Source organism: Ochotona curzoniae, unplaced genomic scaffold, assembly GCF_017591425.1.
Source record: "Ochotona curzoniae isolate NIBS_2020 unplaced genomic scaffold, NIBS_Ocur_1.0 contig_3520, whole genome shotgun sequence".
NCBI classification, from domain to species: domain Eukaryota; kingdom Metazoa; phylum Chordata; class Mammalia; order Lagomorpha; family Ochotonidae; genus Ochotona; species Ochotona curzoniae.
Genome location: NW_024465894.1, coordinates 12,738,074 through 12,765,666, shown reverse-complemented (window position 1 = coordinate 12,765,666; position 27,593 = coordinate 12,738,074). Strand labels below are relative to the sequence as shown.

The 27,593-nt window shown below is 54.3% G+C and overlaps 2 protein-coding genes across 8 annotated transcripts; one reads left to right on the top strand and one right to left on the bottom strand.

Moving 5' to 3' along the window:
- The first annotated feature begins 1,061 nt into the window (after nucleotides 1-1,061).
- RAB5IF (RAB5 interacting factor) lies at nucleotides 1,062-9,211 on the top strand. Of its 2 annotated transcripts, none has more exons than XM_040981528.1 (4): nucleotides 1,062-1,327; nucleotides 2,362-2,465; nucleotides 7,449-7,580; nucleotides 8,273-9,211. In XM_040981528.1, exons 1-4 carry the CDS (start codon nucleotides 1,214-1,216, stop codon nucleotides 8,334-8,336), a joined length of 414 nt encoding a protein of 137 aa, XP_040837462.1. In that variant the 5' UTR covers nucleotides 1,062-1,213; the 3' UTR covers nucleotides 8,337-9,211. The 2 variants fall into 2 exon arrangements, with proteins under 2 accessions (XP_040837462.1, XP_040837463.1); XM_040981529.1 differs by having other exon boundaries at nucleotides 1,069-1,327; nucleotides 7,449-7,578; nucleotides 8,299-9,211.
- On the bottom strand, nucleotides 3,767-24,864 carry SLA2 (Src like adaptor 2). 6 transcript variants are annotated; one of them, XM_040981523.1, is made up of 10 exons: nucleotides 24,594-24,864; nucleotides 21,226-21,600; nucleotides 20,934-21,067; nucleotides 15,343-15,442; nucleotides 14,986-15,072; nucleotides 14,804-14,907; nucleotides 10,467-10,616; nucleotides 9,884-10,016; nucleotides 9,342-9,547; nucleotides 8,624-8,773 (listed from the first exon to the last, which is right to left on the bottom strand). In XM_040981523.1, exons 3-9 carry the CDS (start codon nucleotides 21,025-21,027, stop codon nucleotides 9,379-9,381), a joined length of 837 nt encoding a protein of 278 aa, XP_040837457.1. In that variant the 5' UTR covers nucleotides 21,028-21,067; nucleotides 21,226-21,600; nucleotides 24,594-24,864; the 3' UTR covers nucleotides 8,624-8,773; nucleotides 9,342-9,378. The 6 variants fall into 6 exon arrangements, with proteins under 6 accessions (XP_040837455.1, XP_040837457.1, XP_040837458.1 ...); XM_040981524.1 differs by lacking the exon at nucleotides 21,226-21,600; XM_040981522.1 differs by lacking the exon at nucleotides 24,594-24,864 and having other exon boundaries at nucleotides 21,226-21,852.
- Nucleotides 24,865-27,593: the final 2,729 nt, after the last annotated feature.

Sequence of the window (27,593 nt, the reverse complement as noted above, 5' to 3'; positions counted from 1 at the left end):
CTGGCATGAAGGAGCCAGAAGAGCAGGACTGCCCAGGGCTTAAGCATGCGCACTTGCAGTTTGGTAGGTTGCTGGAACTTAACAGGCTGAGTCACGACACTGGGTTCAGGACTGTTCCTAAAAAACAGCGGCAGATGAGTTTTCTGCCCATTAGCTGCTTGACTGGTGGCCTCTACTGGAGAAGCCCCTAAAAGCCAGCTCCGCACTGTGGGGCTGCTGTTGCCGCTGCCACCATGCTGGCTGAATGAAGTGTGTCACCCGCCCACAGCTCCCACGTGGGTCCGGAGAGCCAGCCTCGCCTAGACGGAGAAGCGCCGAGATGGATGGCTGCAAAGCACGGGGCTTGTGCCAAGCAGGGTGTCGCGACCCCCCAGGTTAGGTCGCCACTACTTGCCCAGCCTGGCCCCCGTATCCAGGCCCCGAGAGCACTCATGCGGTGGGTGGGGGAGAGGGCATACAGTGATGGCCCTGGGCGCCTCCGCACAGCACGGGATGTGACAGATGGACCGCAGACGTCCCCACACCCAGAGCGGGACTCTGCTTCCCGCACTGCTCCCTGCAAGCCGAGCCGCCCGTGGGTGGTTCCCGCTGACCACAGAACCTCAGACAGGAAGGCCCCCCACCCCCTCTTGGGGTCTCAGGGCTCACAGCCGCCAAACGAGAAGCTGAGGTGCTAACTGTTCTAGAAAAGAGTGAACACCTCCAACTTGGCGGCTGAATCTTTGCCGGACACCGTGGGGCTCCCGGGGCGTGGCGCGGGTCTCCAAGTCCAGCCTCCAGAGGCGAAGGAAACGCCTTGCCGCCTCGGGGCTAGGGGCTGTGGGCTGACAGGACGGCGCTCCCGCGCAGCCTCCGCTTTCGCCTCAGACCCCGGGCCTCAGTCTCCACAGCGCCGCCATCCCGTCCCAAGATTGTTCCTTCCGACTCACCGTACCGCGCGCTCCTGGCGGAAGCGGTGCGTCACTTCCGCGGGTCACCAAGGTGTCCATTGGCTGCGCGGGAACGTCAGCGGGGGGACGCGGCGCGCGGCCTGCCCCTCGGTCCGCGGAGCCGGCTCGGCGGGGCAAGCGGAGCCTGACGGCTCGACCCGGGACGGCGACTCCGCCGCGCGCTGTCAGGACCGGAGCGCCGCGCCGCTCACCGTGACCCGCCGACTCCCTCTGGGTGGGCCCGCGCGCCCCCAGGCCCGACCAAGGGCGGCGTGAAGGGGAGGATGAGCGGCGGGCGGCGGAAGGAGGAGCCGCCGCAGCCGCAGCTGGCCAACGGGGCCCTCCGAGTGTCCGTGTGGAGCAAGGTGCTGCGGAGCGACGCGGCCTGGGAGGACAAGGTGAGCTGCAGGGGGGACGAACCTGGACCTGCCCCCTCGACCCGCAGTGGCCCCGCGCTGTCAGGGCGACGTTAGCGGACACGCGGAAGCGGCGAAGACATGGCATCTGCGGGCAGGGCGTGTGTCCGAGAGGGGCACGAGCAGGCTGGATCCAGCTCGGCCTACGCCCTTTGCTCCCCGCTGGAGCGTGCGTGATCTCAGCTGTGAAGCGTTACCGGCCGGCAGCCCCGGCAGCCCCGACAGTAACCGACTCCCCCCTGCATGCCCGGTGTGTGCCGGGGGCTCTCCCGCCCTAGCCACAACCCTCAATCGGTGGTTGAGAAAGACCTGAGAGCGCGAGGTTGACTACGAGAGAAGCACCACCAAAAGTGTGTGCCAAGTGGGGCTTTGGGGTGTCCTTCGTGGCATTCAGGACTTGGTGAGCTGGCTGTGCTGGGGAGGCCCCGTCACTACCCTGCCCTGCTCCAGTTCAGGGGGTGGGAGGCCCGTCCTGAAGGTGCCTTTGCTCTGCCCCTGCCCTGCCCCCCAGGTCTTGCAAAACCTCGGGCGGTTCCTGATCTGCTGTGTCACGCCCTTTGCCCTGGTTTAAGGACTGGTTTTTGGAATCTAGGGCAGGTCAGCAGCCCCAGTCTCCTGCGGAAGGCAGATAACGCTGGTACCTGCCAGTCCTCCTCTCCTGGGTGTGACTTAACTAAGACTTGGGGTTGGGCGAATTGTTTCAGGTGTGTGCACAGCTCTGCTGTCGGACTGGTGGGTCCCCCACCCCTTCAGGGCTAGCTGAGCTCCTGAGGTCCGGCAGTACAGTTGACTGGCACGGCTGTTTAGTGGCAAGCCCGTTAGTTTTCTGAAAAGTAACTGCTTATCCCAGAGGTGTTGGTCTGGACCTCAGACTGGAAGTGGTCACCTAAGCTGTTAGACATGTTGTTTTTACAGCATTCTAGACTAGCTGAGGGGTGTCCTTGGGGGAGTCCCCTGGAGAAGGCTTCTGCACGACACTCCAGGTAATGCAGGCAATGTCTCTGTCTTCCCTGCAGGATGAATTTTTAGATGTGATCTACTGGTTCCGCCAGATCATTGCTGTGGTCCTGGGGGTCATCTGGGGAGTGCTGCCCTTACGGGGCTTCCTGGGAATAGCAGGGTAAGTGTCCTGTGGTCCGCGGCTGAAGTTTGTTTTTAGAGGTTTTACTCTCCTTTTTCGGGGAAGAGCCATTACTGTTTTAGAGCTGTGTGAGGGAGGAGGTGGCCTCTGCGTGGCTCACCCCGATCCACTACAGCACTGTCAAGTCCACAGGTCCAGGGCGAGCCTCAGGCCAGGCCCACTACCTCCTGAAACTGGGCTGACCGTATTCCTTGGAGGTGGCACACAGTCCACTTTGGTGCTTGCAGGAGTAGTACTTGTGGACTTAGTTTGTACTTGGCTCTGTGCTGGACGTGCTGAGTCTTGGCAGAAGTTATTTCAGGCCCCTACCTTCCCGAAGCAGCCCATAGTAGGGGGCTGACTCCTCCCACATCCTACTTTGCAAGTGTGGCAGGTGGTATCCCCTAGTCATGGCTCAGTTTACCAGTCACTTAAAGTGAGTCCCTGCACCCATGGATGGAGTTGTCACCAGGCGGTTTGGGACGTGGGCATGAATCTTAAGGGTGTTTGCATAATTTGTTGTTATTTTTGTTTAAAAGGCAGAAATACAGACAAGGAGGGACAGAGACCCTCAGTCCGCTGTTCATTCTCCAAAATGGCTGTAATGGCTGATCTTAAGTCAGGAGCGTGGCTCTTCCTGTGGGTCTGCTATATGGATACAGGGACCCAGGCTTGGGCCGTCTCCTGCTGCTTTCCCAGGCAATTAGCAGAGAGCTGTGTTAAAAGTGGAGCAGCCAGGGCTCAGACTGGCACGCATATGGGATGCCAGCACTGCAGGCGGTGGCTTTAACTTACTACATCACAGCACTAGCCCCGATCACATCTCTTGATATTCATTTCTCTAATACTATTTTTTATATATAAAATTTATTTATTTTTATTGGAAAGGCAATATACAGAGAGGAGTAGAGACAGAGAGGAAGATCTTCCGTCCGATGTTTCACTCCCAAAGTGACTGCAACGGCTAGAGCTGCACCAATCCAAAGCCAGGAGCCAGGAGTCTCTTCTGGGTCTCTCACGCTGGTGCAGGATCACAAGGCTGCCAGGATTAGAACCAGTGACCATATGGGATCCCAGCACATGCAAGGCGAGGAGTTTAACCACTATGCTATCGCACCGGGCCCCAATACTATATATATATTTTAAATATTTATTTCCATTGGAAAGTCAGATATCCAGAGAGGAGAAAAGAGAGGAAGATGTTCCGTCCGTTGATTCACTCCCCAAGTTGCCGCTACGGCTGGAACTGCGCCAATCCGAAGCCATGAACCAGGAGTTTCTTCTGGGTCTCTCACGCTGGTGCAGGATTGCAAGGCTTTGGGAAGCCTGGATGGGAAGCGGGGTCGCAGGGATTAGAACTGGCATCCATGTGGGATCCCAGCGCTTGCAAGGCGAGAACTTAAGGCACTATGCTATGCACCAGGTCCTCTTTTTTTTTTTTTAGATATATTTATTTTTATTGCAAAGTCAGATATACAGAGAAGAGAGACAAAGATCCACCATCCACTGGTTCACTCCGCAGGTTTCTGCAGTTGTCGGAATTGAGCTGATTTGACCCGAAGCAGCAGGGAGCCAGGAGCCTCCTCTGGGTTTCCCGCATAGATGCAGGGTCCCAAGATGTTGGGCCCTCCTCGATTGCTTTCCCAGGCCACAAGCAGGGAGCCAGGTGGGAAGTAAAGTAGCCAGAATATGAACCGTCATCAGATGGAGTTCCGGCACATGCAAGGCGAGTCCTTTAGCCAATAAGCTATCGTGCTGGGCCCTGTTATTCTCTTTCATTAGGGCAAGAGGTGAAAGATTTCAGGCATTTTTTGTCAGACAACAACATATACCAGTTTTCCCTTTATCCAAAGGGATATATCACAAGGGTTTTCCTCCCACCCCACCCCCAGCAGAAGCCTGAAACCCCTTGGAGTACTGGATGATTTCCCTATATTTCCATCCACGTGATATAGCCTGCAAGCGCAGGAAAACATTACTAATGGATGGGCTAGGACAACTGCAGCAGTGCACTGTGGGAAGTGTGTGTGCAGTGGGAATCCCTGTGAGGTTGTGACAGGCACTCAGTGGAGTACCCGGCTTTTTGACTCCCTGACCTGTGCCTGAGGGAAGCTGCTTAGGAAAGAGGGGTTCTGTCATTGGCAGCTTTGCAGGTAGCCCCACTGGCCTGGCATCCGAGGCTGGCCAGGTGGCGGGACACATGCAGAGGCAGGATGGCAGTGCCAGCCAGGAAGCAGATGGTTGGGCTCAGCCTGAAGGAAGCAGCCCTCTCCTGAGAACCACCTCCTGAGGGCACAGTCCTGCCCCCAGGCCCACCTCCTGAACCCTGGAACTGGGGCAAGTCATGTCTTCTCTCAGAGACTCATGTCCTCACCCTGCAGTGACTGGTAGATGGGTAGCAGATGCTCTGTAGAGGCCCTGGGCATGAATGAATGGCATGCAGTTTGAAACTTATAAGCTGTTTATTTCCATTCAACATTTTCAGGCTGTGGGGAGCAGAAACCACAACAAGTGAGACTTGGAATGGGGGCAGGGCTGTAGTAGCATCCCCTGTGCTAACCATGGTGATGGTTTGCCCTGATACGAAGGTGTTTGTGCAGGGACTCCAGAGTGTGTGTGCTGCCTAGCCTTGGCAGGGTGGACACTGAAGACCTGAGGAGGCACTGAGACACATCCTGAGAATGTTGGTTTGGTCCTGGCCCCGCCAGGCCTTCAGTGGTTGAGCAGAGGGGGCATGCCAGTGGAATGGGGACACCCCAAGCAAGAGGTTGCTTGGGGTTGGGAGAGGAACAGCACTGGCTCTGAGTGCTGGCACACATCTGGGGTCTTCTCTGATGTCACCTGCCTGGCAGTGACACAGCCAGGACCAGAGTTAGACCAGTGGCTTCCTCCTACTGTACCCACACATCATGGAATGCTCTGCATTCTGATTCTAGCTGTGTAACTTAGAAGCTTGGTCTTCTCCCATGTTGAGTGGGACGGTAAGACAGTGAGTGGGAGCTCAGTCACAGGAGACCGTGCCAGAGACCAGCATCTGTGGCTGCAGCTGGTACCTTTCCTTGCACTTGGAAATGCCTTGGAAGTTGATCGTCTACTCAGGTTGCCTTTGTTCCCTTGGATGCAGCTACACAGGCCTGGCCCCTCTTAATGCTGGGTCTCCTCTTAATGCTGTTTGAACTGCTCGCTTGTTAAGTGCCTCCATCTCTCTCTCTTTTTTTTTTTAAAAGATTTATTTATTTTTATTGAAAAGGCAGATATATAGAGAAGAAGAGAGTCAGAGAGGAAGATCCTCCGTCCAATGAGTCACTCCCCAGTAGCTGCAACAACCGGAGCTGAGCCAATCTGAAGCCAGGAGCTTCTTCCAGGTCTCCCACATGGGTTCAGGGTCCCAAAGCTTTGGGCCATCCTTAACTGCTTCCCCAGGCCACAAGCAGGGAGCTGGATGGGAAGCAGGTTGGCTGGGATTAGAACTGGCGCCCATATGGGATCCCAGTGCGTTCAAGGTGAGGACTTTAACTGCTACACTATCATGTCAGGCCCAGTGCCTCCATCTCTTTGGGTCTTGGTGTTCCGTTTCTGCCTTGCTCGCCCCAGCTGTGCACTACTCGAGAGGTCCCCCCTCACCTATGTCTTAGAATTTGTCACATGACCTGTGGGTGCTTAGAGAATGCTTGTGCTGTTGGGTTTATTTATTTATGTTAGATTTATTTTTGTTTGAAAGACATAGTTAGAAGAGACAGATCTTCCATCCACTGGTTCATTCCCCAGACTGCCTCAGTGGCCAGAGCTGGTCCCATCCTAAGTCTGGAGCTTCCTCCAGGTCTTCCATGGGGGTCCAGGGCACAAGCACCCAGGCCATCTTCCACTGCTTTCCTAAGCCGTTAGCAAAGAGCTGGAGCCAGAAGTGGAGTAGCCTGGATTTGAACCAGTACCCACGTGGGGTGCTCCGCAGAGGCTTAACTTACTGCGCTGTGATGCTGGCCTCTTGTTAGCGGATCTGTTGACCCTTTAGCGTGGAACAAGCAGCAGCCTTTTCTGTGGGTGGCATGGCCCTGGGAGGCGGGACAGACTTCATCTCCTTAACCCACTGCGAGTCAGTCTTTACTGTGATCCTCTGACCTCACTGCCAGCACGCACCTTGCTCTGTCTACACACTGGCTGCCATCCTGCCAGTGTGTAGATGGCAGCTCTGCCATCCTGAAAGCCTGGGGGAGCCTGAAGCACGCCTGTCCACCTCTGAACACCCGATGTTGGATTCCAGCGTCTCTTTCCCCGCTCCCTCTGCTCAGCATGTAGCCCTGAGAACAGGGCCAAAGTCAGCCTGGGCTGAGCCTCACAGTGGCCTCCCAAGCTCCCACCTGTCCTGGCTGTCAGCCTGTCCACATGGAAAGTTGTCAACAGAAGGTGGTCAGAGTTGGCGGGGTCCCAGGATTTGTTTTTGAAAGATTTATATTTAGTTGAAAGGCAGAGGAAGAGAAAGAGAAGTCTTCCATCCACTGGTTCACTCCTGAATGGCCTCAATGGCCAGCTCATACCCAGGAGCCTGGAGCTCCACCTGGGTCTCTTGTGACTCACAGTGGCTCAGACATCCTCTGCTGCTTCCCCAGACACATCACCAGGAGCTGGGTCAGAGATGGAACAGCCAGGACTCAGCTGGCACTCAAATGGGGTACGAGCATCACAGATGGCAGACGTACCCCATGAGCCACAACACTGGCCCCCGGGCATTGTTGCTTTCCACATTCAGTTGCTTCTCTGACTTCACACTGTTCACTGTCATATCCTGAAATGTGACTGTGGACCTACCTTGGGCTCCAGCCCATTGCATCTGCTCACAGAAGGCCCGTACGTGGCCTCCTCCCAAGCCGAATCCTGCCCAGTTAACCAAGGTGGCATGGTGCCAGGAAGAGCCCTGAAAGATGGAGGTGCAGGGAGTTTCGCGGCTGCTGAGCTCATGGTGTGGCTGCTGTCTGCCCTCTGCAGATTCTGCCTCATCAATGCGGGAGTCCTGTACCTCTACTTCAGCAACTACCTACAGATTGATGAGGAGGAGTACGGCGGCACGTGGGAGCTCACCAAGGAAGGCTTTATGACCTCCTTTGCCCTGTTCATGGTAAGGACACCAACGCCTTACAGTGGGCACCACTCCTCTCAGGGTGTTTACTACTCGGGGAGAGTCCACTGACTAGATTACACTCTATGACCCAATGCTGCTGCTCAGATTCCTCCAGAGGCTGAAGAGTACGGCCCCTCTGGAGCCACCGTATCCTAAGTGCAGTGAGAGACTGCACAGCGACGTCACTGTATGTGCACCTGGGGCCGACCCCGCCTCGGCTCCCTGACCGTGTCTGGCCCTCAGGATCTAAGGAGGCACACAGCTCAAATGCTGCTGCCTGGGGACAGCTGAGGGAGGGCTGCTGCTGCCACATGCACCCACACAGCAGACCCAGAAGCCCATGTTGTAGAGTTGTGTTTGTGCAGAATGTCTGCAATAGGCAAATCTGAAAAGACAAACATGGATTCCCAGATGACCGGGTGCGGGGAGGCACGAGAAGGAAGTGGTCAGTAGTGTGCACAGGCTTCCACTGTGGATGCTTTGTAATTGGAGTAAATGAAAACCAGGGTGGTCCTGGAGTCCAGATAGCAGAGGGGAGTGCTCCGTGTCACAGGGTGTGACGCTGGAATCTTGTACCTACTTGTCATGCTGTAAAGAGAGCCCCATCTTAGTGCAGCCAGGCCCCCGTGCACATGATGGCAGCTGCTGTCCTTATCCTGGGGCGTGGAGTCACACTGTGGGGCCCGGTGGCCTGTGATGTTGCTGTGCTCTCCCTAGGTCATCTGGATCATCTTCTACACTGCCATCCACTATGACTGAGGCTGCGCGACTCGCACCCGCTCCCTGCCCCATCCAGAGGCCCCTCAGGCACAGTACAGAAGCATAACTGTCGAGCCACCCCAGCTGCGTGGGACTTGGAAGACCCATGTTTACTGGACAAAGAATCCGTGTGTCGGGCGTCTCTGCTACAGGGTTGTGCCCTAAGACTTTTTAAGGAACCGTTCCCCTCTGGGAAGTATTTCTGAGTGAGTCCTTCGCCGCCCTTCCTGCCGGATGCTGGCACATGGTGGCCACTGGCTGCACGCTAGGAGCTGTTGCTTTAGCTGCTGCGCCTCTGGATCCTGACAACACATTCAGTTGTCTTCCTCGGTCTTCTGTCAGGTGCACAGTTTTTTAAACTATCAGTGGCATTTCAAGTCTTCTGAAAACAGTGTGGCAATACTTCATGGGCCATTGCACAGTACAGCAGCATCTAATAACAGTTTCCATTAGAGAATGTTTTCAGATACTTGAATAAATCAAATCATTCATTAATTGGGAATTTGTTGATACTTGGTGATGCCCTTCTCACCATGCTGGGAGCCACCTTCCTGTTCCCCTAGCACTTCCAGCCAAGCCCCTCTTCCGAAATGCGGCCTGGAATCAGGCTGCTAGGAAGTGTCATTCTGCATTTGGCCACAAGATGGCAAGGCTGAGGTGACTAGGGAAGGGACCAGGTTTGACCACTAAGCCACAGGAAGAAGCTGAGAGCTAAGCCAGGACTTAAGAAGGAAAGGTAAGTGGTGGCGAGGGACAGACTGCTGCTGGGGAAGTCATCGGGCCCTTGAATACCTGTGCCTTCCAGCCCACCACCTGGCCTGCTCGGGGTACAGGTGTGCGCAGCGCCAACAGTGGTTTCCACACTGAAATCCCAAACTCTGCAGCTCTTTGCTGACCCCAGGGGGAGCTGCTGAGGAGGTGATAGCCCTGGACAAGGCCTGTGACTGCCTGAGAGTCCCGGGGAGAGAGCAGCCCACCCTGCACTGAGCACATGGCCTCACCTCTGTGGCACCAGTCTGGTGCAACCAGGTAGGAGTTCTATGTGCAGCCACCTCGGCTCTCCTTCCGGCCTCTGCTTTGGACTTCGGCATCGTCCAAGGAGCTGTGGTCAGTCAGGCTGAGGTAGGAGCTCAGGGACTCCCGGAGCCCCTCGCTGAGGAGAGACTCCTGGCCTGCAGCCTCCACTCCCTCACCAAATAGGAGGCAGCTGTGTACAGAGAGAGGTGGTGGTCAAGGAGTGGTCTCCTGCCAGGGTCAGTCCTCACAGGTCACACAGCTCTCTACTCTGCATCTCCTGACAACTGAGGCACAGGCGCCCTGTTCCCTGTCACCTCGGCCCTCAGGACTGGGATCCTCACGCCTTTCCATCCTGCCTGCCTGGACTCACAGGCCCTCTCCCCTCCCTGACCTCTCTAAGCCCTGGCTGGGCTCAGGTGTCTAGTTCCGGTTTCCTGGGTGCCCAGGCACATCCCGCCTTGTGGGTTCCCAGGGAGGTCCTGCTAGCTGCTTTGTTTCCCCGCTCAGGATTCTGGGAGACTCTCACCTGTCCAGCTCTTCCCAGTTGAGTGGCCCCCTCTGCACTGTCACTGGCAGAGGTATGTCCTTGCCAGGGGGCAGGCCTGCTCTTTGCAGGGCACAGGGCTCCTTAAGGAGGCAGCAGATGTCATCTGCAAGCTCTGTGGGGGAGACCAGGGCCTTGACGGTGCTCACTGCAGTTCCCCCCCACCCCCCACACGCTCCCCTGCTCCCCATCCTCACTAACATTATGACACTGGATGGGGGAGATGGTCACCAAATCTGACGGCCTGTGAACCCCAAGTTGTTGTCTCAGAGGCTGGGGTGCAGTCCAGGGTGCTCTGGGCTACAACCTCACCATGCACATCTGGGTCAGCTAACACACCATCATGGCTGAGAGAAGGCCGCCAAGCACAGGCCCTTGCAGGAGCACTGCAGGTGCCTGCCCCTGCTTGACTAGTGCTCCCAGGAGAGGACTTCCCGGCACCACCCGAGGCAGCCCTGGTAAATCCCCTACAGGACAAGGTATGAATCTGGGCCGAAGACCAGCTCCCAGCCTGTGCCTCCCAGCTCAGGGATGCCCTCTGTCCAGTAGGGAGGGAGGGCCATACCTGAATAGTGGTCCACCAGGGCTTGCAGTGAGGGAAAGGTGAGGCGCGGTGAGATGTACAGCCAGCCGTTGTCGAGGCGCTGGATCCTGTAGTGTCGGATCCGGTCCCAGGAGGCAGGGCGGCTGAGGCGGACTGATAGAGAGTAACAGCCTGGAGACAAGGGACCAGGGTGGCAATGATGTCCTGCTGGGACCCTGCCCCAGCTGCACACACCCACACAGGGACAGACACTTGGCTGTTAAATCAGATTTCTTAATGGATGATGGGAGGTCCCTGCACAGACCTTCAGGGTGGACACTGGGGCAAGGTGAGCCCACAGTAGGTAGCAGCTGTTTGTACATGGCAGGGGCGGGGGGTTACAGTTGTTAGCAAGGTGAGAAGCAGCAGAACTATCCCTGCTGCTGGAATAGTACCAGCCACTTTAGCAACAAGCGGGGCTGACCACACAGACCCCCAGTAGTTCCACTGTGGACATGTGACCTTAGAAACACATGGGCAGACATAGTCACAGTGGCAGCATTTGTGAAAGCTAGGATTGTCAACAGCCCATTGGGACTAGGCAAAGGATCGTGCAGACTGTAGAGTACCATACAGCAGTGTAAATGACTGCAGGCAGAAGCAGAGGGCAAGCAGAATGCACAGAGGCTGGCCTAGTACGGACTGTTGGGGCCACGCAGGGAGTGACCAGGCGGATGGGAGAGCCCTGTCTCCCTGCACTGTGTTCTTTAATCTTTTTAAACAGGAATGGCACCTCCCAAGGAAAAGGAAAAGGAGGAAGAGCAGATTATTAGCCCGGAGCCTCTTCCAGCTCTCCCACCTGGGTACAGAGTCCCAAGGCTTTGGGTTGTCCTCGACTGCTTTCCCTGGGTGGGAAGTGGGCCACTGGGATTAGAACCGGTGCCCATATGGGATCCTGTCACATACAAGGCGAAGATTTTAGCCACTAGGCTACTGTGCCAGGCCCATGAAAAAATTTCATGGACTCAGCACAGTAGCCTAGACCTTATATGACACATACACATACTTGTATATATTTTAGAAATATGAGTTCATGGGCCCAGCACAGTAACCTATTGGCTATAATCCTTGCTTTGCATGTGCCAGGATTCTAAATGGATACTGGTTCAGGACCCAGCTGCTCCACTTCCCATTCAGGTCCCTGCCTGTGGCCTGGGAAAGCAGCAGAGGATGGCCCCAAAGCCTTGGGACCCTGCACCCAGAAGAAGCTCTGGGCTCTTGGCTTCAGATCAGCTCAGTTCCAGCTGTTGTGGCCATTTGGGGAGTGAACCAGCAGGTGGAAGATCTTTCTGTCTACTCTGTAAATCTGACTTTCCAATTAAAAACAAAACTAAAAAGTGATCAAAATTGCTATTACAAATAGGAGGAAACACAAAGTAACATTATAACTGTTGAGTGTATAGCTATTGAGTAATTGAGTTAAATTGCCCAGAAAGCAAGCTCTGGCTCCAGAAGGCTTTCACCAGACAATTAGAAATGACCCAGTTCTACAGAACTCTTAGAACAAGAAGGAACCATTCTCAGGGTCCCCCATATACAGACCCCAAATCCTTACAATTATAGCAACCACTTTTAAAGGCAAATTAGGGAGAGAACATGGGTGCACTCGGTTCACTCCCCAAATACCTACAACATCCAGGCTGGGTCATATGTGGAAGACTTGAAAAGCAGTTACAAATCAAGGCAGGAGGGTCCAGCACAGTGGCTTAGCTGCTGAAGTTCTCACATTGAATACACCAGGATCCCATATGGGCGCCGGTTCTAATCACAGCAGCCCAGCTTCCCATCCAGCTCCCTGCTTGTGGCCTGGGAAAGCAGTCAAAAATGCCCCAAAGCCTTGGGTTCCTGCACCCGTGGGAGACCTGGAGGAAGTTCCTGGCTCCTGGTTTCGGATTGTCAGCATCGGCCATTACAGTCACTTGGGGGTGAATCAGTGGACGGAAGATTTTCCTATCTCTCCTCATTGTATATCTGACCTTGCAATAAAAATAGATAAATCTTTAAAAAAAAAAAAAAGAACAAATCAAGGCAGGATCTTCCATCTGCTGCTTTACTCCCCAAATGGTCACAACAGCCTCAGCTGGGCCAAGCTGAAGCAAGGTGCTTCATCTGCCATGTGGTACCTGGGCCATCCTCTACTTCTTTTCTAGGCACGTTAGCAGAGAGCTGATTAGAAAGAGAAGCCCTGCACCTTGTGGTACCATGCGCTCCTGCTGCTGTCCAACCCTCCACCCCACCTTACTAACCCACTGTGAGCCCTGCTGGGGTGACTCTAACTCCATCCTCCCACCATCTGCCACCTTGGTAAACAGTGCTACCTCTCACCCAGTCCCAGTCTGAGTCACCGCTCCGGTGGCCACCTCCCCACCATACACACAGCCAACAGGCTACTGGCTCCACCAGACCACTTCACCCCTGGGACAGCTTCCCACCTCCACCAAGATAGGTCACTCCAACCCAGAGTCCTCTCCCCAGAAAGACTCCACAGGGAACCGATGGCCTGGATCTGCCCTGGCCCCAGGCCGGGGCACAGCTCCCTGAAGACTTTGGCCTGCTCCCCAACCTCACACAATGCACAGAGCCAAGTGCCAGAACACAGGCATGCACTCCTACAGTCTGCCTCCCTACAGTGAGATTATAGGAGACCATGCTGACCTCTGCCCCTGGCAGCCTGAGCCGGGCATATGGTGGGGCCCACATCCCTGCCACCTCTCAGCTGTGGGGTCAAGCCACTCCAGGGCCACAGATTGCAGTGTACAGTCACACACAGCTGCTTAGAAATACGTGGGCCAGGTACCCAAAGCAGCAGTCACCTCAATCCCCACCATGTTCTTGGCTGCTTGCACACATGAGTTCTCCCTCTTGGCCCGACCTGGGGGCACCAGCACCTCTAGGGGTGGGGTGCTATAGCCAAGGTCTAGACCAGCAGCACCTGCACCACCTGAGAACTTGGAGAAACTTTCTCAGGTCCTACGCAGCCTCAAGGGTGCGGGTATTAGGTGTGGGCCCAGATATCCTCACTCTAGCAAGTTCTCCAGCTGGTGCTGAGACCCACAGGGCAATACCCTCTGGCCCAGTCAGTGACAAAAAGGGCCCCCAATCAGAGCTCCGGATGGGGGATTAGACGTCAGAAAAGGGGTGGGCGGGTGTGTGCAGCAAGTCAAGCTAACCTTTGGGATGCCTGCATCTGTAGTAATGTGTCTGACTTCTGCTTCAATCCAGCTCCCTGTTAATGCACCTGGGAGACAGCAGGTGATGGTTCAAGGGCCTGAGTCCCTGCCTTCCGCATGGCAAACCCAAGTGGAGTTACTGGTCATTGGCTCTGGCCCGGCCCAGCCTAGGATGTTGCCAGCATTTGGAGTGAACTAGCAGATGAGAGCTCTCTCTGCAAGTCTGCCTTTCGACTAGAATATGAGAAAGCCTGCTCCTTTCGTGATCTGAAGCTAGGAGTCAGGAGCCAGGAATTTCTTCTGGTCTCCATGCAGGTACAGGGTCCCAAAGCTTTGGGTCACCCTCCACTGCCTTCCCAGGCCATCAGCAGAAAGTTGGATAGGAAGTGGAGCAGCCAGGGCATGAACTAGCACCCATATGGGGATGCCAGTGCCCCAGGTGGATGATTGGCCTGTTGAGCCATCACACCAGCCCCAGGTATCTTCCTTTCTGAGGAGAACTACACCCTGACCCCCTCCTTCCGGTATTGGCCAGAGACCTTGATGCTGGTCATGACAGAATCTTGGAAACCCCTGTGTTCATGCTGTGCTTTGTCTATCACTCACCTAAGCTCTTATGCACAGAGACCATCTTAAAAAGGGACAGAGTGGCAGCAAGGCCAGGTCACTTGCACTCCTGGGGTCTTACCAGGCCACAGGGGAGTGGTAAGGGGGCAGCTGAGCACGGAGCACTTCCTGTGGCTTCTCATGTTCAGCGCTGGTCTGCAGGGCCCTGGCCCTGTCAGCACAATGGCTGTGGTTTCCTGTTTGCAGCCGCTGCACTGGGGCCAGCTCCTCACCAGGGGCTCCATAGAGTGGTGTTTGTGTGTGTAAAGGTGGGGGTACTGACACTGCCTGCAAAGGGCAGGAGGGGCTGGGTGGAGGTCAGCCCAGGGAGCCCCCCAGGTGCAGCTCCCGCAGGCCACCTGGCACCACTGGGTCTCACACACCAGGGTCCCAGGCCAAGCATCCTGCAATCCATCTCAGTCACAGCTCCATTCAAGTCTCCTATTGCCTCTGTGAACTGCCTCTCATCTGGCCACACAGGCTGGGCCAGATGACTGAGGGTGCCCCCGATTCCATGGCCGTGTGGGGGCCGTGCTTACTCACCTCTCCTGGTCTGGCTTTCCCGGATGAGGAAGGCCCCACCAGTGTTCCCAGGCAGCAGCAGCAAGTCCTCAGCCTTCTCCCGACTCAGGCCTTCATACAGCCACCTGCAGCAGGACAGGGTGGGGTGGGCTGGCAGCTCTGAAACCCCTTCACTCCCTCGGATGCCTGGGCTGGGCACTCACCCGTGGGACACTCTGGCCACAAGGACGCTGGGAATGCTGTACTCCCGGCCCGTGACATCTGACAGCACCGTCCACCAGTCTCCATCCCTGCGTGGAGAGAGGAGACAGCCACCTCCTGCAGAGGAGCAGGACCCCAGAAGCTAGGCACTGGCTCAGCCCCCATGGTTTCCCAGGCTTCCTTGCACCAAAACCACAGGAGCCAGGGTGTGGCAGGTGGGCGTGACAAGGCTCCCTGTTGGAAGTGGCCCACGCCTTGCTTTTCCCCATGAGTGTGGAGTGTGAATGCTCCACCACACAACTTTCTGCTTGGAGGATGGGCGCCCGTCCCCATGAGCACAGCTGCTGCCACAGACTTACTCAGAGAGGATGGTCACCGGTTCCCCCAATCTCAGTGATGGCTCTGTCTGGCTGCCTGCTGGGAAGCTGCCCAGGGCCACGCCTGCAGCCTGGCTCTTTTCTGGATGGAGGGGACAGAGACAGTAATCCTTGTGAGGTAAAAAATTCCTTTGACCCTTAAACCTGGAATTTCTGTAAGCCAAGCAAGGCCAGCCCGTGAACACAGAACTCCCAGTGTCTCCCGACAATGTTTGCAGAAAAGCGTAAGTGCAGCCTAAATGCTTCATTGGCAACAGCCTGGTCAATCACCAGGCTCCGGGCTCCAGCCGAGCTAGCCAACCGCTTCCACCCAGCCACGCAAGTGGCACGAGGTTTTCTACAAGCAGCTCAAGCTCCGACATCACAGTCAAACTCTGCCCATCCCAGCACTGAGCACAAACTTGGGGTCATCTCCAGAATCCTAAGACTCCAAGCACAAGGGCTTCCCACTCCACCCACAGGCACTTTGATATCCAAAGACCTTCCAATGGGTTCTGCAGGGTTCTGGCGGGTGGGCAGGGTGCTCAGACAGGTCTCAAGGGCCCCAAGAGACCTCAAGTTCACATGGCAAGAGGCCTAGGGGACCTTGGCATCAGCCCCTTTCAAAAACTTTGATGAACAGTTTCTGCTACTTCAACAACTTAAAAACTGGATGCCCACGGCCTACACAGGAGGACATGGGTTCAAATCCTGACTCTGCTTCTCATTCCAGCTTCTTGCTACTGTCCATCCTGGGATACTGAGTGGGAAGAGCTAGAATACTGGACTCAGGCTTCCCTCTGGGCCAGCCCTGGCTGCTGCTGCCGTTTGGGTAGTAAACTGGTGGATGGAAGAACTCTCTGCCTCTCAAACAAATGAAAAAAAAGTTTTGGTTTTTTTTTTTTTTCCAAATGGAAAAATAAATCTAAACCTCCTCCCCCATCAAAAAAAAAAAAGAAAGAAAGAAAGAAATCTTTTTTTTTAAAGATTTATTTTTATTATTTTTTCATTGGAAAGGCGGATATACAGAGAGGAGAGACAGAGAGGAAGATCTTCCGTCCGATGATTCACTCCCCAAGTGAGCGCAACGGGTCGATGCTATGCCGATCCGAAGCCAGGAGCCTCTTCCGGGTCTCCCACGCGGGTGCAGGTTCCCAAAGCTTTGGGCCGTCCTCGACTGCTTTCCCAGGCCACAGGCAGGGAGCTGGAAGGGAAGCGGGGCTGCCGGGATTAGAACCGGCGCCCATATGGGATCCCGGGGGTGCAAGGCGAGGACTTTAACCACTTGCGCCACCGCGCCGGGCCCGAAAGAAAGAAATCTTAAAAACCTGTAGCTCAGGGCCTGGCATGGTGGCCTAGCTGCTAAAGTCCTCACCTTAAATGTGCCAGGATCCCATATGGACACTGGTTCTAATCCTGGTGGCCCTACTTCCCATCCAGCTCCCTGCTTGTGGCCTGGGAAAGCAGTCAAGGACGCCCCAAAGCCTTGGGACCCTATACCCGCGTGGGAGACCCGGAAAGAAGTTCCTGGCTCCTGGCTTTGGATTGACACTGTACCAGCCTTTGTGGTCACTTGGGGAGTGAATCATTGGATGGAAGATCTTCCTCTCTCTCTCCTCCTCTCTGTATATATGACTTTGCAGTACAAATAAATCTTTAACCCCACCTTCCCCCCAAAAAGAGATCTCTGCCTCTCAAACAAATGAAAAAAAAGTTTTGGTTTTTTTTTTTTTCCAAATGGAAAAATAAATCTAAACCTCCTCCCCCATCAAAAAAAAAAAAAAAAAAAAAAGAAAGAAAGAAAGAAAGAAAGAAAGAAATCTTAAAAACCTGTAGCTCAGGGCCTGGCACGGCCTAGTGGCTAAAGTCCTCACTTTGCATGCACCAGGATCCCATATGGGCACCAGTTCTAATCCTGGCAGCCCCACTTCCCTGGCCTGGGAAAACAATCCAGGACAACCCAAAGCTTTGGGACCCTGCATCTACGTGGGAGAGCTGGAAGAGGCTCCTGGTTTCAGATCAGGACAGCTCCAGCCATTGCAGTCTCTTGGGGAGTGAATCATTGGACGGAAGATCCTCCTCTCTGTCTCTCCTCCTCTCTATATATCTTACTTTGCAATAAAAATAATAAATAAATCTAAAAAAAAAAAAAAACTTCAGCTCTAGGCATGGAACTAAGCTCTGCTTCTGGAAGGTGTTGATTGGTAGGGGGCAGGGCTTGGGAAGAGGGAGTTTAGGAAAGGCCAGTGATTGGGGTCAGGGTCCCCAAACCCGTGGGAATGCTGTGGTGGGCATGGGCAAGCACAAGGACCCCTGCAGGGAGAATCCCACTGCTCCCTCACTCTAAGTGGGAACTGCATCTCGCCTCTCTGCTTCCTGGAGGGCACCCTGGCTCCACAGATTTGTAAACCTGGGGTGCTGTGATCCTCCCATGGTGAGTAAGAGGGGCCACCCCATGCCCACAGTCCCAGGCCTAGCCCAGTGCAGATGCCTGCAGGTTTGCGTGGTACAATCAAGTGTTCCTTCCTCCCACGCCCAACTCTGCCATCACTCATGGAGCACCTGCTGGGTCAGCCCTGGCAGGAGCATGCGATTACTTCGGGCAATTCCTGACTCACCATGGCAGCCTAGGCTCAGTTCCTTCCCCATACCACTGTCTCAGGCCCAGGCTGGGCTGAGTAAGGTGGCAGTGATGATGTCTGTGGTCAGAGAATCAGAAGGAGTTCAGATCCCAACCACATGGGAAACAGTCCTGAGCACACAGCAGGCCATAAGGCTGGGTGTCCAGTGCGTGTGGTTCCCTCTGGCCGGGACTCATCTCCCCAGCCTCACCCATCAAGATCTCCCTCTGCCTGCAGAGCCCGGGTGCAGGTACACCCTCCTCTGCCTGCCCACCTCACTTTCTCAGACGGTTAGCAGGTGAATACCCTGAGCTCGAAGAAGCAGTCAAGGACAGCAAGCAAGCAACTGGGTGTCAGTGAACTTGGTGCTACCTCCCAGGAAGTTGGGAGAAGCAGCAGAGCAGACGGACAGATAGGGACAGGGGGTAGGCTGGTGACAGAAAGGGCTCTGCACTGGGCGGGCTGGGAAGAGCAAACCCTATTCTGGACCCGCATGGAGAACCCTGGGAACCCAGGCTGGAGCTCCGCGTGGTCCAGGAAGGTCTCTCTTAGGAGCCTCTTTGAGGTATAAGCCAGGATTTCACAGTGCAGCAGGATACCTGGTGGAGCACGGCAGGCTGTGAGCATTTCATGCCCATTGCCCAACCCTGGCCCTGCACCCCAGAAGGGTAAAAGCCATTGGCAGCATCATGGTGAAGAAGCCTGCCCTTACTCAGGGCCCCCCGACACAGTCACCCAGCTCTAACACCACCAGCCCTCATTAGTGCTGCCATGTCCAGCCCTGCCTTCAGCTCTCTGCACTTGAAGTCAGGGACTGGGTCCGTCTTGCCCACCATTGTAATTTGTTCCCAGGCCCCACCCAGAGATCTGATGTGTAACAGAGTCTCAGAAGAAGGCAGAAGGTTGCAAGGCTGATAGACAAGTGGCCCTGTGAGAGGATGTCTGAGGAGCAGATTCCCACTGGGATCCAGGGCAGGGCTGCTGAGAGGCTCAGCTTACCCTGGCTCACACCAACCCCCCAACATGGGGTGGGGCACAGGACACCTGCCAGCTGCCTGGGATGAGATTCAGAGGAAGCTGAGGGGAGGCCCTGTGGTTCCCAGGGCTCTTCCTGCCTGCTGGCTGCCCACTGCAGCTGCCTCGCCAGCCACAGGGCCCTATGGCACTGAGGCAGGCAGGGTTTAGGGAGGTGAAGCTTCAGGTGTCCTGTCCTGGACAGGCCAGGAGTAGCGACATCCCGGCCCAGGCAGGGGTGTCTAGGTGGCTGTGTTCTGCTGTGTGTTGTGTGTCTGCCGCCTGCCTCCTGGAACACAGCCTGGAATCGAATGACCTGGTTGGAACTGATGGTGATGATTCATCTTCTAGATCCCTGCAGTGAGGCCACAGTATCCAGACTGTTGGCCAAATACCAATCTAGACTTTTTATTTTTTTTTAATGAGATGAATGTTCCATCAGGAGGCTGAGTTAGGCATATCTCCTCCCCCTGGTGGGTGGGCCTCATCCCCTAAATTGTGGGCCCACGCCAGGGAAAACAAAGGGTGCTCTGGCTGCAGAGGGAGCAGGGACTTGGCCCCAGGCCTCAGGAACAGCTCCTGCACAACCTACAGTTGGCCCTGCAGCACCCAGCCCTGCCAGGCCCCACATGAGCCAGTTCCCGCCTGGGTCCCTTGCCTTGTCCCTTAATTTTGTGTCTTGAGAAAACCCCAGGACTTGACAGGCGAATCAAGATGCAATTGGAGGAAAGATTTGTATGTTGCTTGTAAGCACAAGAAAGAGACCTAGGACCATAGTTCTGATATCAAAATAGTATAACTCCTTAGGATACTTTTATTGTCCAATTATCCTTTTTTAAAAATATAGGACTAACAAAAATCACAATTATCAGCTCAGCCAATCCATTGTGTATACTACTTTGTTTTTCATAGCACCCTTAGATCCAGCAGGACTTTCTGCAATGATGGAAATGTCCAATGGGCCGGTGGTGGTGCAGCAGCTAAGCCTTTGCCTGCGGGGACTGGTACCCAATATGGGCTCCAGTTTAAGTCCCAGCTATTTCACTTCCAATTCAACTCCCTTTGCTCCCTGCAACCATGTGGGAGATCTTGAAGAAGCTCCTGGCTCCCAGCTCCATACCAACCCAGCTCTAGCTATTGCAGCCACTTGGGGAATGAACCAGCAGATGGAAGGCTTCTCCCTCTGCCTCTCCCCTTTATATAATGCTGCCTTTCAAGTTAAAAAAAAAAAAGTTCCAGCATTTTGTGCTATTCACTAAAGTAGCTGTGAGCTGCATGTAGCTATTGTGCATGTCAATCATGACAGAGAAAAATTTTTAATTTTAAAATCTTTTTTATAAAAGCAACAGAGAGGGAGAGGGCGGAAGAGAAATCTTCCATCTGCTGATTCACTTCTCAAATGGCTGCACAGCCAGTGCTGAACCAAGCTGACACCGGGAACTCAGAATTCCATATCTGAGCCTTCCAACGAGGGTGGCAGGAGCCCAAGCACTTGGGTCAGCTGCTGCTGCCCTCTATGAGCAGAGAGCTGGACTGGAAGCAGGGCACCTCAGTCTTGAACCAGAGGTCTTATGGGATGCTGGCATCCCCCTCACTCACAACCCCAGACACTAAAAATTGGCATTTCCCAGCTACATGTGACTCATGGCTCCTGAAATGGCTGCTGCAGCCCTAGAGAGCAACAGTGGTGGGGCTGGCCAGCTCAGCTGTGAGGAAGGAGGTGAGGAGGAGAGTCCAGAGAGCCCTTCTGGCTACTAGTGCCAGCCAGAGCTTGAGCTCACTCTCCTCTCTTATTTCCCGTTGATTAGGTGTCTCAGAGCAGAGACCCCACCGGTAGGGCTGGGTGGGAAGGGGCTGGTATACAGCAGGTGCTCAGTGGTAACTGAGGTGCAACGCAGAGGTGGTACATCCTTGTAGGACCTGGGAAGGACCTGGCTGCCCCAGTTCCTGGAACCTTACCTGCTTGCAGGGGTGTGGGGCCTGGGCCTGGGGCCGAGGGGCAGGAGCTTGGGCTGGCCAGGGATTTCCCTCTGCTGGGCAGACTGCCCATCATTCCGCAGCAGTGTGCTCAGAGGACAGTCACCGAGAGGAATCTGAAAGAGACAGCACGCAAGGCTCCACCTGACCCTGGATACCCCCTGTCCCCAGCCTAGTGCTGCTATTTCCCAGGAGAATCATTCCCACCCTGAGCCCTGCCCCCCACCATGCCAGCCCCTCCCTCAGGAGGACCCTCTGCCTCCTCCACCCTTACCACGTGTGTTTCCAGGCCTTTGCTTGTGTCTCCTGGGTCAGGGTGCGAGGCTCCCTTTCTTCAGGAAGCTTTCTCCAAGACCCAGGCTTGTCCTGAAGTGCCCTTGAGTTCCTGTGGTTTACCTGGAGCCTCAGGCTCTGCCCCAGAAGGCAGCAGGCAGGAAAAGGGCAGTGTGTTCACTCCTATGCGTCAGGACCCATGGCGAGGGACAGAGGTAGGCAAGGGGGACCGGAGGGAGCATGTCACAAGCGGAGGTGACACTGAGCAATAACACTGCTGTCACAGGGCAGGCTTGGCGGTGACGGGGGGGGGGAGGGGAGGGGGAAGCAACTAGCTGTCAGTACATTTCCCCTCTCCTTGCCTCCATTTCATCATCTGAAAAATGGGGATAACAGCAACTGACACACAGGGTGAGAGATAAAGCTGTGAACAACCCGCCCGGGGCCAACATTTCCTGTCTCCTGTCTGGAACGTCGACATTTGTCATTTCATCCAAGGCCTCCCCATAGCTGCTCTCTCTTTGCTACCTGCTGCATTCCTCTGCAAGGCTGAATTTATTAAGAGCAATTATTTGTTTCCAACAATTTTTAAAACTGAATGTATTTGTAAGGCAGAGACGTACATGTACTACTTGCTGGTTCACTCCTCCAAATATCTGAAATACCTGGGGCTGGGCCAGGCTGGAGCCAGGAACCAGGAACTCAACTTTGGCCTGCCCTAAGGCTGGCAGAGGCCCCCCCAAAAATCAGCCACTGCTTGCTTACTCCCTGGGTGTGTCAATGGGAAGCTGGAGTGAGAGGCAGAGCTGAAACACAAGCCTGGACACTTTGACAAGTTGCAAGCATCCCATGACCTAACCACTGTACCTAATGCTGGTCCTGTTTCCTTGTTCAACCTACCATTGTCCTCCAGTGTCATGAGGCTGAGGATTTCTGCTCTCCCATTTCCCACAGAGGGCACTGATGGCACTCGATACACTAATCCAGTGAGCAGAAGTAGTGATGAGCTCTGAGAATGACTTAGAACAGGTGAGGACCATAGGTTCTTAGGGTGGTGCCAACCTGCCCAACACTACAGTGCTGGGAGAGGGAGAAGTGCACTCTGTCTTTTCAACAGGTGAAAGGGCTTGACCACCCCTGTTTGGTGGCAGGCAACTTGTATTCTCCAAGCTGCTGCTCTGGGCCAGGCACCTGCTGAGGCTGGAGCCCAGTGGGGAGGAGTTCAGAGAAGGGCCTCGTAGCACCATGGGCTCTTTCTTAATCCTTGAACCTCATAATGCCTGGTTGAGATGGCTGCCTGTTGTTACTGTGGTGTCCTATGCCAGGCTCGCCAGAGCAGTAAAGATCCTGTGTAAGGGGCTGGCACGTGGCATAGCAAGTTCAACTTTTGTCTGCAATGCACATCCCACAAGGGCACTGGTTTGAGTTCCAGCTGCCACACTTCCCATCCAGCTCTCTGCTAATGTGCCTGGGAAGGCAGACGAGGATGGCTCAACTCCTTGGATAGCTGTACCCATGTGAGAAACCCGGAAGAAACTCCTGACTTGTGACTTTGGTCTGGCCCAGCCCAGGGTGTTATAACTTTTTCTTTTTTTCTCTCTCTTTTTTAAAGATTTATTTTCAGGGTCTGGTGCCATAGCATAGTGGCTAAAGTCCTTGTCTTGCATGTGCTGGGATCCCATATGGGCATCAGTTCATATCCCAGCTGCTCTACTTCTCTTCCAGCTCCCTGCTTGTGGCCTAGGAAAGCAGTACAGGATGGGCCAAAGCCTTGGGACCCTACATCCACATGGAAGAGCAAGAAGCTGCTCCTGGCTCCTGGCTTTGGATCAGCCCAGCTCCAGCACTGCAGCCATTTGGGGAATGAACCAGTGGATGGAAGATTTTTCTGTCTCTCCTTCTCTCTGTACATTGCCTTTCCAATAAAAATAACATGAACTAACATCAACATGGGATCCTAGAGCTTTCAAAGCAACGATTTAGCCATTAAGCCATCGCGCTGGGGATTTACTTTTCTATCCACTAATTCACTCCCCAGATGGCTACAGTGAGCAGGGCTAGGTTAGGCCTAAGCTGGAAGCCAGAAGCCAGGAGTCAGAAGCTTCCAGGTTTTCTACATGGGTTCAAGGGCCCAAGCACTTGGATTACCCTCTTCTGTTTTCCCAGGCACATTAGGAGGAGTTGGATTGGAAGTGGAATAGCCAGGATTTGAACTGTTGCACAAATGTGATGCCAGAGCTGTAGGTGGCAGCTTAATGCATTATGCCACAATATCAGCCTCTCTTAGAGCCAACTGGGGAGTGAACCAGTAGACGGATGATCTCTTTGTAACTGTGCCTTATCACAACAAATGATTTTTTTAAGTGCAAACCTTCAATTCACACTAGAGGCTTAATTTTGCAGAGGGGGAGTCTAGGAGACCCCAGTAAGGGACCACCAGCCCTGGGGTAGAAGGGGTCTCTGGGTGGTCAATTCAGACTCAGCAGGCTGTGGCTCAGGGACGCAGTTCTCACTGCATGGCGTGCAGGGACAATAATTGGAGCTTGGCACAGAGGGTACAAGGCATCTAGCTTCCTTTCCCATCTTTCAGCAAGACCACAGTAGCGCCTGCAAGCAACCATACTTCCCTCTGCAGGTGGAGTGGGGGGATGGGCCCAGGGCAATCCGAGGCTGCTCTCAGCCAGGACTTCTTTGAAGCCTGCTGCTCCAGTCATAGAAGGTGCGGCTGTGGGCAGATCCCCCACCCCCACCCCAGAGGAGGTCTTGGCAGACACTACTGAGAAGGAATCTAGTCATTAGCCACACCTCTCTCTGGGCGGCTTTACCATGTGCTGGGGACCCAGGCCCGTGGGCGGAAGGAAAGAATGAGTGAAGGCCACTGAGGTCTGCGCCCCAGCCCCATATGGGGCCCCAGAAGCAGCCTGTGTTCCCACTCCCGCCTTGCACACTGCTTCTGGGCTGCTGAGGATAGCCTTCCTTCCTATCTGGGCTGGATGAACCCGGATGGAGCGGAAGGGAGGCCTCCCACTTCGGGGAGGCACTGTGGGCACCATTGCTGGATGAATCTTTAGAGCTGCCAACATAGACCCTTCATGCTCAATGGCCTTGGAACATTGGCCCAGAAAGCACAACAAGTTGCAGTAACTGAGGTGGGAGCCATAATGGACAGGCAGGGGAGCTGCAGGGAGCGTGCAGGTCTGCAGGAGGTGATCAGGGTAGAGAGTAACCCCCAGTGCCTTCTGAGATGCCCACATACAACCCTGGTGGAGACTACTTTCCCTTCTCCCAGCTGTGAGGAAAGCCTACTCACCTGTGGGGTGGTGGTGCTGGCGGTGCTCTGGGGGTGTGAGAAAACAAAAATGTACTTACCGCTTTCTCAGAAGGTGGCTTAGTGCAGGTGGATGCCTTGAGGAAGGCTGCCCACGTCCGGGGTGCTAGGAGGCCCGCGGAACCCTTGTGGCCTGAGGAGATCTTCAGTGCCTTGGGGAGCTCAGCATCTGTACGTGGTCATCAGTATACATATACCTCCTGAGAAATGCCAGGAGCCCAAGCTCTTTATGGATCCAGCCAGATGGACTTGGCTGGGCAGACGCTCAGGGCTCTGCCGTGGAGACAGGCGCAGCAGGCCCGGAGCTGCAGCTCCCCTCCGTCTGCAGCCTTTGTAGCTCACCACCACTCATTTCCTCTGACGGCATCACACACCATCGAGGCCACCTTCCTCGAGTTCCTGTTTCTGGGGAGCAGCTGCCTCGCCACCATCCTGGAGCTGGAGTTTTTTTTCTGGCTTTGTGGCATTTTTAAAAAAAGATTTATTTATTTACTTAATTTGAAAGGTAGATTTACAGAGAACCAGAAAGATATTTCACCTGCTGGTTCACTCCCCAAACAGCTGCAGAGCCAATCCAAAGCCAAGAGCCAGGAGCCTCCTCCGGATCTCCCAAGCAGGTACTGGGTCCCAAGGCTTTGGGCCGTCCTCCACTGTTTTCCTAGGCCACAAGCTGGGAGCTGGATGTGAAGTGGAGCTGCCAGAGCACACACTGAAGCTCATATGGGATCCTGGTGCTTGCATGGTGAAGTTTGAGCTATTGAGCCATTGCTCCAGGCCTTGTGGTTTGACTGGACTCAGGATCACAGAACCAAGGTAAGTGAACAGGAGTGACCCACACTGGCCTAACTGCAGTGATCACAAGGTGGGGGAGCTTCATTCTAGCAATTTCTGGGATTCTCCTGCATCTTCTGAACCCAACTTCCACACCAGGAGCCTAAGAGTCCTTTGGCAGCCACTGCCTCCTCTGCTTTTCAGGGAGGGAAATCACCGGAAGGCCTTGGGAAACTGCAGACCCTGATGCCACAGGTCTGGGTGGGGCTTAAGATTATGCCTTTTTATGGGCCCGGTGCAGTGGCTTAATGGCTAAAGTCCTTGCCTGGCTCCTAGTTTCGGATTGGCATAGCACCGGCCATTGCGTTCATTTGGGGAGTGAATCATCGGACAGAAGATACTTCTGTCTCTTCTCCTCTGTATATCTGCCTTTCCAATAAAAATAAATAAATCTTTAAAAAAAATTATGCCTTTTTTAAAAAGGCTTAAAACAAACCTTCTTTGCAAATCCAGGTGAGGGAAATTTTCTGTCTGCCGGTTCATTCTCCCAAATGCCTACAACAGCTAAGGCTGGGTCAGCCCAAAGCCAGGAGCGCCACAACTCCATCTAGGTCTACCAGGTGGGTGGCAGGGACTCAAGTACTTGAGCCATCACCTGCTGGCCCCCACTGGGTACATTAGCAGGAAGCTGGAATCCGAATTACAGTCAGAACTCAAGTACAGGCACTCTGATATAGGCTGTGGGTGCCCTCAGTAGTATCCTATCCATTGCATCTAATACCCACACCCCAAGAGCCCCCATTCATAAAAGCTGCCAGGCGGAATTCATGGTGCTGGTCTGGTGCCCATGCTCTCCAGAGCAGGATCTGGACTCAGCCTCAATAGCATCTCCCAATTTGTCAGACATGTTCTAAGGCCTCCTTCATATCAGGTCAGAGGGACTCAACCTCTGGGATTACTCTGGTTTCACAAACACTCCAACTCTTTCTAGGGCATGCCCAAGCCAGCCAAACAGTGATCTAAGTTGCAGACTCAATGGACAGAATTAGCTTCCATATGTGCTACTCTCCTCTGCTGGTTCATTAAAGTTTCCCCATGCCCATCTGCTGGCTCTCGCTTAGCAAGTAGCATTCTCACAGCACACAGTGGGTGTGGCACTGTACTGGCTCCTGAGCCCAGCCCAGTCTGCCAGCCTTTGCTGGCTGCTGAACACTCCTGCTAGTCTCCCCTTGCTACTGGGGAAGATGGGGTGGACTGGTAACTGAGGAGGATACCTCCAACCAGCTCTGTTGCCATATGAGACAGGCAGATGCTCAAGACTAAATCTCAAGGTAAACCTGGGAGGAAACAGGGACTAACCAGCTCTGACCTCTTCTTAGAAGAATCCCACCACACAGCTTTCCTTTTCCACATTGGAAGAACTAGAAACTCGTTTTATATCCTAGATCTGCCTAAATCCGCGAGAAACAGATTTGGTCTTTCAACTCAGCATCTGTCCAGAGCTCCTAAAATCCTTATTAATTCCATGACCAATAGGGCTATACTAGTATCTTTTGCTGTAGTATCTGATCTTTGATCCCTTTTTTTTTTTTCCTTTTGAGATTTATTTATTTGAAAGAGAAGCAGAGGTAGACATAGAGTTCTTCCATCCACTGGTTTACTCCCCAGATGGCTCCAACATCGAGTTTGGGCCAGGCTTTAAAGTCAGGAGCCAGCAGCCTCTTCCAGGTCTTTCACACAGGGGCCCCAGGCCTTAGGCCATTCCCCACTAATTTCCTCAGCACATTAGCAAGGAACTGAACAGCAAAAGGAGCAGCCAGAATAGAAATCAGTGCCCATATGGAATGTTGGCTTCACAGCCAGTGGCTTTGCCCACTGTATCACAAGGTGGGTCCCCTGATGCTGATTCTTGATTCACAGCTCCTAAATCCTTTGAATTTCTGCCTGAGAGGGGGCATCTGTTGTCCTAATCTGGGAACTTGGGAGTTCCTGGATGAGAAATGCTCACAGACCAAGCCATCGCTAGAAGCTTGGAGCTGGGGCTGGTGCTAGAACACCACTGGTAAGCCAATTCCAGTCCTGGCTGTTCCACGTCTTAGCCAGCTAGCCTGCTAATGTGCCTGGGAAGGCAGTGGAGGATAGCTCAAGTATTTGGATCCCTGCCATTTACTGTGGGAGACCTGGATGGAATGCCTGGCTCCTGGCTTTGGCCTGCCCCAGCCCAAGCTGGATGGACAATATCTCTTCCTCTTTTTCTAACTCTGCTCTTC